General features: G+C 42.0%; 1 protein-coding gene across 7 annotated transcripts in view; it reads left to right on the top strand.

Annotated features, from left to right (window-relative positions):
- Window positions 1-15,188, top strand: part of dmxl1 (Dmx like 1) — a 185,849-nt gene that overhangs the window by 151,979 nt on the left and 18,682 nt on the right. For 4 of the 7 annotated variants that reach the window (XM_078214619.1, XM_078214616.1, XM_078214614.1 and 1 more), the window contains 3 exons: window positions 5,128-5,190; window positions 12,296-12,382; window positions 13,509-13,630. In XM_078214619.1, coding sequence (XP_078070745.1) covers window positions 5,128-5,190; window positions 12,296-12,382; window positions 13,509-13,630 — 272 coding nt within the window. The remainder of the gene's footprint in view (window positions 1-5,127; window positions 5,191-12,295; window positions 12,383-13,508; window positions 13,631-15,188) is intronic. The other 3 variants (XM_078214618.1, XM_078214617.1, XM_078214615.1) reach the window with 1 other exon arrangement.

Genomic DNA, 15,188 nt, shown 5'->3' with positions numbered 1-15,188 from the left:
CCTGATAGGCTGCAGGAAAGGATGTCCCGAGGCATGGTACATTGGGGAAACCATGCAGACACTACAACAACGGATGAATGAACACCGCTCGACAATCACCAGGCAAGACTGTTCTCTTCCTGTGGGGGAGCACTTCAGCAGTCACGGGCATTCGGCCTCTGATCTTCGGGTAAGCGTTCTCCAAGGCGGCCTTCACGACACACGACAGCGCAGAGTCGCTGAGCAGAAACTGATGGCCAAGTTCCGCACACATGAGGACGGCCTAAACCAAGATGTTGGCTTTATGTCACACTATCAGTAACCCCCACAGCTTGCCTCCTGAACTTGCTGGCTGTCCTGTCTGGAGACCATACGCATCTCTTTAACCTGTGCTTAATGCTCCCTCCTCCACTCACATTGTCTGTATCTTTAAGAACTGGTTGGCTGTAGAGATTTGCATTCTAATCAGTATTCTGTAACTTGATTTTGTGTCTCTGTGCCCTGTTTGAGAGCGGATTTCCACTCCATCTGACGAAGGAGCAGCACTCCGAAAGCTAATGGTATTTGGTACCAAATAAACCTGTTGGACTTTAACCTGGTGTTGTTGAAACTGTTACTCTGTCCACAAAATGCAGGAGATATCCAACTTGGCCAATTACCACCATCATCCACCACCTTAAGCATTCGCTTCTTCCACCATGGACGCGCAGTGACACCAATCTGTACCATTATTGATGCACTGCAGCAACTCACCAAGGTACCTTTAACAGCACCTTCCAAACCTACAAACTCTACTACCTCAAAGGGCACACCAACATCAACCTGCAAGTTCCCCTCTAAGCCCCACACCATCCTGACTTGGAGCTATATCATCATTGCTTCACTAACTCAGTCAAAATCCTGAAACTTCATTTCCAACAGCAGTATGGGTATTCTTACACCATATGGACTGCAACAGTTAAAGAAGATAGATTACGACCACCTTTTCAAGGGCAATTAGGAATGGGCAATAAATGCTCACCAGCGATTACCACATCCCATGAATCATTTTTATAAACTTTTCTATCACTGAGTCTGCAAAATTGCACAATATTCCGACTGTAGTCTGTCTAAAGTATTATTGATCATCAGTTCTTGTTGTATTCAGTACCACTGTATACAAAATCAATGATTTTCACTTTTCAGAAATTTATATTGTCCCTTGAATCTCTGTCCTTCAAATCCACTGAGAAATTTAGCAATTAGGGCAACTTTATATTACCTGTTCCCTTTCCCAAATATACCGCTTCATCTATCTATTTTGAACCATAATTACCCTGTGCCTGTCCATTCTCGTAGGTGGTATGTCACCTCTCATCATGTACATTATTTCTCATAGTTTGCCATGTCCTTTATTTCTGATCAAGAAATGAGCTTTTGTAGTTCTAATAATTGCTGAGTAAATTGAGTCTATATTCTCAGGAGTTCAGAAGAATGAAAGGTGATCTCACTGAAACATTCAATATTATGAAGGGGCTTTGTAGGGTGGATACTGAGTTGTTGTTTCTCCTGACTTTGAATCCAGAATAAGGGGCCATAGTTCCAGAAAAGAGGGTTGATCATTCAGGATTGAGCCGAGGGAAAACATTAGATGATTGTGAATCTTTGGAATTCTCTACTCGGAGCACTGTGGATGCAACAACAGTGAATATATTTGAGGCTGAGGTAGAGAAATATTTGGCCCCTCAGGGAATCTAGGTCTGTGTTGAGCTGGCAGGGAAAGTGGAGTTGAAGCTCAAGATCAGCCATGATTATGTTGCGTGGCAGAGCTGACATGATGAGCTGCATAGTTGTTTCCTGTTGCAATTTTTATGTTCTTGTGTAAATAGCATTGTCTTGTAGCCCCTGGATTTTATACTGCTTGCTTGGTAATGCTCAATTGAAATATTGTTAATATATGTTTTGAAGATTATAGAGCAATAAGAATGTTTGTTGAGTTTTGCTGAAAAAGGAGACATGTTGCCAAAGCTTTTTGTCTTGCACTCATCAGGACAGAATCACAAGCATACCAGTTGTAAAGGGAACAATAATTTATAGTGCATGAGTAGAGTTAAGTTTAAGTTTTAAGTTTATTTATCAATGTCACAAGTAGGCTTACATTAACACTGCAATTAAGTTACTGTGAAAATCCCCTAGTCGTCACACTCTGGCGCCTGTTCGGGTACACTGAGGGAGAATTTAGCATGGCCAATGCACCTAAACAGCACGTCTTTCAGACTGCGGGAGGAAACCGGAGCACCCGAGGAAACCCCTGGGAAGAATGTGCAGACTCTGCACAGACAGTGACCCAAGCTGGGAATCGAACTCGGGTCCCTGGCGCTGTGCCACCGTGTGCCCATTGAGAGAGTGCTGACTGATTGGCAAATGGACTCTGATTGAGGCATTGCCATGTAGAAAACATCAGAGAACAGTTAACTGCCAAGCTTTTGTTTAAATTCAAGCCAAGACAGGTCAACATGGAATAGTCAAGGCATAGCCAAGGGCAATGAACCAAAGAATGGCTGCCCCTCGAGCTTTTTGTTTTAGTTGAAAAAGGCATGGACATGCTCCTCTGTCTGCAAAAGACAAGGCCCTGTATGTGAGTAGCTTTTAGCACCTGTGAGTGAGCCACGATGCAAACTCAAAAAGACAACCTGCGTATCATACAGATAAGTAATGTGCTGTATGAATTTCAGTACTGGTGTGATGGCAGGTATGTAGGCAGTACATGCCAGTCACTGATGGATTCTATCAAATAGCAGGTCACTTTGGCTGTTTGCAATTGGCAAAGTACTGACTGCACGCAATCAGCCCATGCTTGCAAAACTCAAATTTAAAGTTTATTTATTTATTAGTCACAAGTAGGTTTACATTAACAATGCAATGTAGTTACTGTGAAAATCCCCTAGTCGCCACCTTCCGGTGCCTGTTCGGGTACACTGAGGGAGAATTTATCATGGCCAATTCACCTAACCTGCACATCTTTGGACTGTGGGAGGAAACCGGAGCATCCGGAGGAAACCCACGCAGACACTAGGAGAATGTGCAAACTCCACACAGACAGTGATCCAAGCCAGGAATCGAACCCAGGTCTCTGGCGCTGTGAGGCAGCAGTGCTAACCACTATGCCACTGTGCCACCCCAAACCATGGGGCCCGATTTTACCATCAAGGTCCCCGCGTGTTCGGGTGCAAAACCTTGGTAAAGTCGGGTGTGAGGTGAGTAGCACAATACCAGCCCTCCTTCGCGCAGGTTCCCCCTTTTACCAAGGCCTGAAAATGGCCACAATCGGGACCACGCCCGAAATAGGAGCAATGGCCATTTAAATGCATTTGCATGCATTTAAATTGACTTGATGGGTTGCATGCCCAACCTTACTGGCACTTCCCCCTTTACCAACACGTTCGCCCATCCAGAATCGGCATGAAACAGACATGCTCCACAAAGTCCGATTCAGGCACTCCAGTTAGGAGGTAAGTGCCAAGCGTCCGACAGCTCTCTGCTTGAGATTGGTTGGGGGGGGGGGGGGGGGCATGGAAGATGGGACCGATGGCTCTCCATTTGAGATTGGTTGGGGGTGGGGGGTGTCCGCTGCCACTCTGCCTGAGATCAGGGAGGGGGCAGGGGCCTGCGATCAGTCTGGGTGGCGGAGGGGGTGGAGGATGAGGGGGTCAGTAATGTTGGGGGCGGCTGGTGGGGCAATGTCTGTGGGGGCCAGGGGGTGGCATTATCCGGCCTGGGAGCCGCATGTTATCATTTTTTTTTCTGAGCATGCGCAGTTGGAGGCGCCGGTCAGAGTTGCAGGATTTCATTAAGCATTAAGCCCCGCCCACAGGTTTCTGCAGCGCGATTCGGAATCGCTGATATTTTTGCAGGCAGAGTGCGTATGGGGGCTCCTCAGAACAGGTCTGAAAGTCAGAACAGAAACACTCCCAGTTTCAAGTCCGCCCAGCACTTAGAATCGAAATGGTAAAATAGGGCCCATAGTGTCCAACGTTAGATATGATTCTACAATTTAGTGTCTCGCATTAGATGTGATTCCATAATTTAGTGTGCAACATTAGATGTGATTCCTTGAAGGACAAGGACAGCAGATACCGGGGAACATCACTGCCTGGAGGTTCACCTCCAAGCTGTTTAGCAGCCTGACTTGGAAAGATATTGCTGTTCCTTTACTGTCACTGGGTCAAAATCCTGGAACTCCCTCCCTAACAACACTGTGGGTGTCCTAAACCACTCGGATGGCAGTGTTCCAAGAAGGCACTGATGCCCACATCCCATGAATTTTTTTAAAAATTGGAATAGACTTGCTAAACAATCCTGACTGTGTTAAGGGTTACACTGACAGTCAATTTATGGTTTTTAGTTGGGCTCACAGAGTTGCTCACTTATATGTGCTGGAAGCTACATGTATTCCTTTGCAGAGAGAAGGAGCATGTCCACACATTATGTCCTTTCCAACTAAACAAAAGCTTTGGTTAATTCCCCATAGCAATGCTTTGACCAATCAGAGTTTATCTGCTGGTCTAAATGCAAACAAAAGGTTGGCAGCTCTCCATGCATTCTCCATGTCAAGTGAGATGCTTGATCTTGGTTTCAAATAAAGCTCGGCACAACATCATGGGCCGAAGGGCCTGTTCTGTGCTGTACTGTTCTATGTTCTATTAGCGCCCTCATCTCGTGCAGTATGACTTGATGTTCCCTTGACAATTGGTGTTCTCGCAAATCTGTCCTGAGAAGTGCAAGATGAAAAGCTTCAACGTCATGTCTCTTGTTTTCAGCAATACTGAAGTACTGTACTACCGAATAACTATTAGTTGAGCTTGTAAAAGCAATACCACTTGTCTCAAATATCCAATATAATCCTGTTAAAAATATTAAAAGAAATGAGAAGCCTAATTTTATCTGGAAGATTATTGTGTTGTTTATTTCAGATGAGGCTAATAGAACTTTCAAGTAGTGACAAAAAAATGTAACATGTATATGTAGCGTCTATTCTTAGGTTCTGTAATCCTTTTCACCTTTTTATATAAAGAGCAGAGCTTCATCTTTAGCAATGTTTTCTAATTCATGCTTGATTCATTTTTTTAAACCATTTGTCTTGTGGCTGTTCTTTGTTCTGTGATGTAGTCAGTAGACACCTCCACTGAAACAATCAGAAATTCTATGATGGAGGAACCTAGCATCAACAAGGTACAGCTCAATTGTTCATAACCATCTCTGGCACTGAATGTCGTGCTCTCCCCAGGAAATACTGTTCTATAATGTAATGTTAACATCTCTTAACATATTTTGACGAAATAAATGACTGAGTCTGCATTTTGGCATCTATAGATACAAATAATCTCATAAGTCAAGTACCTGGGGAGAACACGCATGAAATTAAGTTCATAAATTGCCAGGGTTACGGTATTTATTCACTATATCATGTATTTGGAAATATGAGCATTTCCCTTTACTTGATATGCTGGTGGATTATAAACAGGTATGGGTTGGCTTTTCCTTTACTTGCGAGGGTGCTTATTTTGACATTGGTGTTTTTAGCATGAGGTAAAGCTGCTATTTTTCACGACTGAATGTGTTTCATTGGAACTTGAAATAATTAATGCAGATACGTGTCAGAATTGTGAAAATTAAGCTGGCGAGAAATGAGGAGAACTGCTTTACACATTGAATGGCTGAGAGCCATTAAAGCAGTTTGAGGATTCTGCTCAGATGGTCTTTAATGAAGAAGTCTTCAAATACCTTCTCTAAAAGCTTGTAATATATTAAATATTGCAATTGGGAAAATGTTTGCTACCCATTATATTTTGCTGTGGTCGTGCAGGACTTAGTAAATTCATATTTACCATTTAAATCCTGATTAAAATCACCGCATACAGGAGGCATTCTGTACAATTTCTGCAAATTATGCCTATTGAAAACTCTTCTACTTTGTTTGAACTGTAAGGATGTAAGCCATTAAGCTCCTTTTGCCTGTTGCTCCATTTCAGGAGATTATGGCTGATCTGTACCTCTACTCCATTTATCTACCATTGATCTATACCCCATTTGGGGTCGAAGAATTCTACATTTCCACTACTTTTCCTGTGACCTGATCTAACTCCTGAAAGGCCTTAATCTAATTTTAGGATCATGTCCAGTTCCACCGCCGGGGCAAAAGCTTTTCTGTATCTACTTTTGAACACAAATTAAATCATACTTCAATCTTCTAAATTCAAGAGAATTCAGACCAGTTATGTAACCAATCTTAATTTAACCCATTTAAGATCTGTTTTTATTTTAGTAAATCTCTGCTGCACACCCTCAAAGAAGAATATTGCCTTTCTATGTGTTACTCAGAACTGAATGTAGTACTTCAGTTGGGGTCTGCCCAAGGCTGTACAACTGAAATCTAACCTTTTTTATGCCCTGTATCCCAATCCTTATGAGATAAATCTTATAATTCTATTAATATTTTTGATTACTTCCTGTACCTATGCCTGGACAATTCCTTTTCTCATCATTTTCTAATCATTTACATTTTGAAGATGTTCTGAATTTTTTAAAATCCAAAATGTTTGACCTCAAATTGAAATCCCACCTGCCACAGTTTTGCCCACTGACTTAATCTGACACTATATTTTATGAACATTTATTTGTTAAGACCAGAAATCTCAACAAGACAATCCCCATTCTATTTTTACTGGCTTCCAAAACAGAAAGCACCCTTGGTTTCTGATAGCCCTCTGCTCCGAGTCCTCATTTCCTTTTCAGCTTCTGGCAGATCCTCCCTCTGCCTGTTTCCAAGCTGTTCCAGCTCCAGACATAAACTGTCTGTATCTGAGAAATCATCTCACAGGGAAAAACAACTCAAACCAGAAAAAGCCTCCCTGCAATCTGGTCACAGCAACATGACATGCTTGTGGATATCCCAAATAGTGATTGAAATAAATTATCTTTATCTTTAAAATACCACTTGATGCTGGGAATTGCATAGATTAGTTATATCTCTAATGGGACTGTAATCTTACCAGACTCACTGACTCAATTTGGAAGCTTTGGGCGGTCGACGTTTTGTTTAATTTTACCTCTATACCTCTAACTCTAACCCCTTTGAGTAAATATAGACATTTTTTTTTAATTGCAAGTACCTTAGGGTTGTTTGCCAGTTTCTTAATCCAGTTTTTTTTTCATTTACCCCCTTGCATTTAAATATTAATTTCCCAAAACTAAGGGTTATACTCATTTTATAATTTGGATGTTTTAGATATTTATAACAAGAAATAAGAACAGCATAGAAGGAGTATGAGAAGAGAGCGGCAGTTAATATAAAAGGGGATCCAAAAAGCATAGGCATGTAAATAGCAAAAGGATGGTAAAAGGAGGAGCAGAACCAATTCGCAATTATAAAAGGGATCTACGTATGGAGGCAGAGGGAATGTCTGAGGTACTAAGTGAGTAACTTGTATCTGTCTTTATGAAGAAAAACAATGTTACAAGGTTTTTGTCATAGTTGGACATTTTATAAGCTAAAAATGGATAAAGAGTGGGCATTAGAAAGATTGGCTGTACTTCAGCATCACGACTAGCCCAAGTGCATCTGAGGATGCTGAGGGAAGTAATGGTGGAAAATATGGAGCTACTAGCCATCATTTTTAAATCCATAGGTACAAGTTGGTGCCAAAGGGTTGGGGAATTGTAAATGCTGCTTCCTGTTCAAAAATGTGTCAGGATAAGCCCTGCAACCACAGATCTCGATGGTGGGAAAACATTTAGAAACTATAATCTTGGGCAAAATTAACAGTCACTTGTGGATTAATTAAGGAATTTTAACACAGATTTGCTCAGGGCACTAGTTTGAGGTAGCGGACAGGGTTGACGAGGGTAATGTGATGCATGTGGTTGACTTGCTTAAAGCTTTCGGTAAAGTGCCGAAAAATATATTCGTCAGCAAAGTTGAATAGAACAATCCATGGCAGCATGAATGCAAATTAGTTTGAGGGACAGGGAGCAGAGAGTAGTGGAGAAGTTCCTTTTGGATTGGAAGAAGGTATAACAGTGGAGTTTCCCAGAAGCTGATATTCGGACCACCACTTCCCTTGATTGAGATTAATGACCTAGATTTGAACGGCAGGGCACAATTTCAAAATTTGCAAATGCATTTGGACCTATTGTGAACTTTGAGGAGGATAGTGATAGATATCAAGAAGTAGGCTCCTGGAATTGATGGGCACATGGCAGGTGAAAATTAATACAGAAGTGCAAAGTGATACACCTTACAAGGAAGCATTAGGAGAGGCAATGTAAAATATAGGATACAATTCTAAAAGGGAATGCAGATGTTTATATGCACAAATTGTTGAAGGTGGCAGAACCGGTTGCATAAGAGATTAATTGGGCATCCAGGATCTTGGACTTTGTAAATAGGGACATGGAGTGCAAAAGCAAGGAAGTTATGATAAACCTAATAAACAACACTGGTCAAGCCTCAGTTGGAATATTGAGTCCATTTTTGGGCACCACTTGAAGAGGATGTATGGGTTTAAGTTTATTTGTGTCACAAATAGGCTTTCATTAACACTGCATGGTAGTGGAAAGGGTGCAGAAAGGAATCATGAGAATGGACCTAGGGTTAAGTGACTTCAGATATATGGATAAATTGGTGAAGCTGAAGCTATTCATGTTGTGCAGCATTACCACCATGCTAAATGGGATAGACTTCAAACAGATCTAGCAACTTGAAACTGAGCATTGATGTGATGCTGTGGGCCATCAACAGCGGAATTGTACTCCACCACAATTTGTTATGGCCTGGCATATCCTCCATTCTACCAGTACCACCAAGCCAGAGGCTCAACCCTGGTTTATTGAAGAAGAGGAGGGCATCCCAAAGCAAAACTAGACATGCATAAAAATGAGCTGTCAACCTGGTAAAACTGTGACACAGGGTTATCTGTGTGCCAAATAGCATAAGCAGCAAGTGATAGACAGAGCTAAGCGATTCCGCAACCAGCGGATCAGATCTAAGCTCTGCAGCCCTGCCACATCCACCTATGAATGATGATGGACAAAGAAACAATTCACTGGAGGAGGAAGCTTCACAAATATCCCTATCCTCGATGATGGAGGAGTCCAGCACATCAGTACAAAAGATATGGCTGAAGCATACATAACAATCTTCAGCCAGATGTGTCAAGTGGATGATCCATCTTGGCCAGCTCCAGAGGGCCCCATTATCACAGATGCCAGTCTTCAGCATATTTGCTTCACTACATATAATACAAAGAAACAACCAATGGCACTGGATACTTCAAAGGCCCTGACAATATTCAGGTAATAATACTGAAGACTTGTGCTCCAGAACTTGCCACAGCTATAGTCGAGCCGTTCCAGGAGAACTACAACACCTGGCATCTACCTGGCCATGTGGGCAATTGTCCTCATTTGTCCCATACATAAGAAGTACGACAAATCCAACCTGGCCAATTACCACCCCATCTGTCTACTCTCGATCATCATTAAAGTTATGAAAAGGGTCATCAACAGCACTGTGAAGTATTACTTGCTTAGCAATAACCAGCTCCATGAAGCTCAGTTTGCATTCCACCAGGATCACTCAGTTCCTGACCTCATTACAGCCTTGGTTCAAATATGGACAAAAGAGCTGAATTCCAGAAGTGAGGTGAGCATGACAGCGTTTGATATCAAGGCAACATTTGATTGAATCTGGCATAAAGGAGTCCCAACAAAATAGCAATCACTGGGAATTCAGGGGAAAACCTTCCAGTGGTTGTAGTCATACCTGGCACAAAGGAAGATGGTTGTGGTGGTTGGACGTCATGCATCTCAGTTACAGGACATCACTGCACAAGTTTCGCAGGATAGTATCCAAAGCCCAACCATCTTCAGTTGCTCCATTAATGACTTTCCTTCCATCATAAGGTGGGATATTCGCTGATGACAGCACAAGGTTCTTCACCATTTGTGACTCCTCAGATACTTACACAGTCCATGTACAAATGCAGCAAAACTTGGCCAAAATCCAGGCTTGGACTGGTAAGTGGAAGCCACACAAGTGCCAGGCAATGACATCTCCAACAAGAGAGAATCTAACCTAATGCGCAATAAATGTTGGGCGAGCGAGCGACATCCACATTTTTTTTATTCATGGACATCGCTGGCTGGCCAGCATTTATTGCCCATCCCTAGTTGCCCTTGAGAAGTGGTGGTGAGCTACCTTCTTGATTCTTGCAGTCATGTGCTCTTAGGGAGGGAATTCCAGGATTTTGACCCAGCGAAAGAATGACAATATATTTCCAAGTTCGGACGGTGAGTGGCTTGGAGGGGAACTTGCAGGTGGTGGTGTTCCTTCCAGATGCAAGTGATCAAGGGTTTGGAAGGTGCTGTCTAAGGATCTTTGGTGAATTGCTGCAGTGCACCTTGTAGATAGTACACACTGCTGCCATTGAGCTTCGGTGGTGGAGGGAGTGGATGTTTGTAGATGTGGTGCCAATCAAGCGGGCTGCTTTGTCCTGGATGGTGTCAAGCTTCTTGAGTGTTGTTGGAGCTGCACCCATCCAGGCAAGTGGGGAATATTGCATCACACTCCTGACTTATGCCTTGTTGATGGTGGAAAGGCTTTGGGGAGTCAGGAGATGAGTTATTTGCTCCTATATCCCTAGCCACTGTGTTTATGTGGTGAGTCCAGTTGAGTTTCTGGTCAGTGGTAACCCCAAGGATGTTGACAATGGGAGATTCGGTGATGGTAACACCATTGAATGTCAAGGGGCGGTGGTTAGAGTGTCTCTTATTGGTGGTGGTCATTGCCTGGCATTTGTGTGCCGCGAATGTTACTTTCATCCTGTAAATGAATTCAAAAAAACTATCTTTCAACAAGAAGATTGAGAGGAGATTTGATAGTTCTAAATCACGGGTCTGGACAGCGTAATAGGGAGAAACTGTTTCCATTGGTGGAAGGATTGAGAAATCGAGGACACCGTTTTAAGGTGATTGGCAGACAGGAAAATGTAATTATGACATAAGGAAGAATCTTTTTTATGGAATAAATGATTAGGACTTGGAATGCACTGCCTGAAAATGTGGTGAAGGCTGATTCAATCAATGCTTTCAAAAGGAAATTGGATAATTATCCGAAAAGAGAACATTTGAAAGACAGGCCACTGGGATCAGCTAGGTATATTTTACAGAAAAATAGGATGGATATATTGGGCCAAATTGCCTCCTGTGCTGTCAACTGCTGCAGTCCACATTTTCTGTGGACTGCAGCAGTTCAAGCTGGCAGTCATGGCCACCTTTCCGAAGGTAATTTGAATGGGCACTAAATACTGACACTGCCATCAAATAACATATCCTGTATTTGAATAAAAATAAATCCACTCCTTCATCAGCACTCATCTACACTATGTCTCTCGACCATTACAATTTTCTCCAGTCGTGCATCCAGTCCAGACCTTTGTTCGTGCTCTGCCTTTCAATAGTTCCTATTCCCCTCACTCCATCATTGTTAGCAGAGCCGTCAGCCAGTTAGCCCCATACCATCTCAACTCTAAACTTCTGCCTCTCAAGTTCTCGCTCTACCTTGAAAACAATATTCAGAACCTTATTTCTGATCAAGCGTGGAGTCACTCTTAATTATGTCTTCCCCTGGCTCAATGCATTTCCTTTTATCGATTTTTTTTTTCATTTTTCACCCTTCTTTGAAGAACTTTGGGGCATTAATCACATGAAAGGTACATTTATTTTAAAATTTTGAATATACTACAGGGTACAGAGTTAATCTGATCGGTTCTGATTGTACTGGATCAGGTGAGAAGTACTAAAGCAGCTTTCTGTTCCTACCTACTTGATAAATTAATAGTTTCTCAGTAAAATCATTTTGTTAAACATTGCTGTCAGTCTCTGGTATAACAGTTGCTTCTTGATTACAATAGCAATAGTGGCACTGTTGACTGCTAATATAAACTTTTGGTGTTGCACAAACCTGAAATCCAGAATGGAAAAATAGCACTTTGCCAAAATGCCAAATTGAACAGCCTGACATTTGACTGTATGATAGTGATGTTATAACTGCACAACATTGTTTTAATTCCAAGAAGGTATAACTAGTGTACTAAAATCCTCTCTTTTTAGTCTTGTACTGGCTTATGCAAAATTGCTGACAGTGAATTTCTGAAAAAAATAGTTGGCAACTTTTTGCTGTACAGTTCTAACATTGAGTTACACTCCAGTACTATGAGCAAACAAATTGAACTGTTATTGTACACTGTATGATCTCTTTCTGCTTTGGTTTGTAAAGGTGGAAGCTGATTCTGGTTACCCTGGTGGAAGGGCAAGGATTGTCCATAAAGAATCTGACATCATTACAGCATTTGCAATTAATAAAGTGAGTGAATGCATATTTTCATCCAAAATGCCAGTTTGATCACTTCTTTGAAAAAGATTTGATTTATTATTGTCATATGTGTTAGTATACGGTGAAAAGTATTGTTTCTTGCCCACCGTACAGACAAAGCATACCGTACATAGAGAAGGCGAGGAGAGGGTGCCAAATGTAGTGTTACAGTCATAGCTAGGGTGTTGAGAAGGATCAACTTAATACAAGGTAGGTCCATTCAAAAATCTGATGGCAGCAGGGAAGAAACTGTTCTGGAGTCGGTTGGTCGGACCTTAGAATTTTGTGTCTTTTTCTTGACGGAAGAAGATGGAAGAGAATATGTCCGGGGTGTGCGGAGTCCTTGTTTATGCTGGCTGCTTTTCCGAGGCAGTGGGAAGTGTAGACAGAGTCAGTGCTGGGAGACTGGTCTGCGTGATGGACTGGGCTTTGTTCAAGACCCTCTGTGGTTTCTTGCGGTCTTGGGCAGAGCAGAAGCCATACCAAGCTGTGATACAACCAGAAAGAATGTTTTTTATGGTGCATCTGTAAAGGTTAGTAAGAGACGTATCAGACATGCCAAATTTTCTTAGCCTCCTGAAAAAGTAAAGGCGTTAGTGGATTTTCTTAACTATAGCATCAGCATGGAGGGAGCAGGACAGGTTGTTGGTGATCTGGACACCTACGCCGAAATTCTACCACCTCGTCTGCCATGGAATCGGAGCAAGAGAGGGGCGGGCAATGAAATGTCTGTTGACCTCAAGTGGGAATTTCCGGCTTCACTCGAGTGAGCCTGTACAATCCTGCCCCTAAAAACTTGAAGCTGTCAACCATTTCCACTTTGTCCCATTGATGTAGACAGGGGCATGTCCTCCACTACGCTTCCTGAAGTCGATAACTACCTCTTTTGTTTTGTTGACATTGAGGGAGAGATTATTGTTTATTGTTATCGCACAAAATAGTGTGCCTCTCAACTAATAAATACTGGTTTCAGAAATATAATGTACTGTGCATCTAATGAAATTCTGTTACTACTGTACAAGGGGGACAACATTTTATAGTGCAGGCAATTTAATTTATTTTCTTCGACTATTGATATCAAATTTTGACATAACTCTGCTTTGTTAATGTTTTTTAGGCTAATCGGAACTGTGTTGCCATAGCCACGAGTCATGATATCCAGGAGTTAGATGTGTCTGCTATCCTGGCTACCCAGATCTACACTTGGGTTGAAGATGAATTTGAACTCGAACCAAAAGGGTATGTATAATGAGAGTCAATTTGATTTTCTGCTTTGTAATTGAGAAGACCATGCAGTTTGAAATAGTCTTTATACAGTCATCTAAATTTCTAGTAGTATGCATTATCCTTCAGTGATTGTTTTACTTCTAGTTCGAAATTTCCTAAATGAGACCATTCTCAGCTTGACAAAAAGGTGGCACGTGGCACACGTTGTAAAATAAGAAGCTAAGTCACTGTTTTCACTGGAGCTACTGTAGATATGCCTAGTCATTGTTATCATTCTAAAAACAAATGAGAGATTTTTGATGATTTTTAAACCATTTGTCTGTATGTACTATTAACATTTGGTGGCAATAGGACTGAAATAGTAAAGTTGGTGAAGCATCCAGAACTGTGGATTTCTACAGCCCCAATAATGCACAGAAATATTTTCTTCCAATGCGACTTTTACTCTTTGAACAAAGATATTTGGAAATATTAAGACAGAATTTTTCTCAGAACTGGTTCTGAAAAGTTCACTTAATGACCTAGTTGCCCAATTAGCTGTGTGATAGATGACCTGTTTCCAAAATGATGGATGCAATAATAATAAAAAAAACTCCCAGTTGTCGCCCAAAAGATGCTTGAACACTCACAAACATGGTTATGATTGAAGGAAGTAACACATGATGAGGAAATTCTGTCTGTTGGAAAGTGCGCACATGATGTCCTTTGAAGAATTGTTTCTTTATGCTTCCACTGGTAAAATGACTTGTTAACATTTAATGGGAATCTCCATGTGCGTGAAGATTAGATAGATAGAACAGTACAGCACAGAACAGGCCCTTCGGCCCACGATGTTGTGCCGAGCTTTATCTGAAACCAAGATCAAGCTATCCCACTCCCTATCATCCTGGTGTGCTCCATGTGCCTATCCAATAACCGCTTAAATGTTCCTAAAGTGTCTGACTCCACTATCACTGCAGGCAGTCCATTCCACACCCCAACCACTCTCTGCGTAAAGAACCTACCTCTGATATCCTTCCTGTATCTCCCACCACGAACCCTATAGTTATGCCCCCTTGTAATAGCTCCATCCACCCGAGGAAATAGTCTTTGAACGTTCGCTCTATCTATCCCCTTCATCATTTTATAAACCTCTATTAAGTCTCCCCTCAGCCTCCTCCGCTCCAGAGAGAACAGCCCTAGCTCCCTCAACCTTTCCTCATAAGACCTACCCTCCAAACCAGGCAGCATCCTGGTAAATCTCCTCTGCACTCTTTCCAGCGCTTCCACATCCTTCTTATAGTGAGGTGACCAGAACTGCACACAATATTCCAAATGTGGTCTCACCAAGGTCCTGTACAGTTGCAGCATTATCCCACGGCTCTTAAACTCCAACCCCCTGTTAATAAAAGCTAACACACTATAGGCCTTCTTCACAGCTCTATCCACTTGAGTGGCAACCTTTAGAGATCTGTGGATATGAACCCCAAGATCTCTCTGTTCCTCCACAGTCTTCAGAACCCTACCTTTGACCCTGTAATCCACATTTAAATTAGTCCTACCAAAATGAATCACCTCACATTTATCAGGG

This window comes from Mustelus asterias, chromosome 6 (genome assembly GCF_964213995.1).
Source record: "Mustelus asterias chromosome 6, sMusAst1.hap1.1, whole genome shotgun sequence".
NCBI lineage: Eukaryota > Metazoa > Chordata > Chondrichthyes > Carcharhiniformes > Triakidae > Mustelus > Mustelus asterias.
Note: the sequence above shows the minus strand (reverse complement) of the source record. Positions and strands in the feature narration are given on the sequence as shown.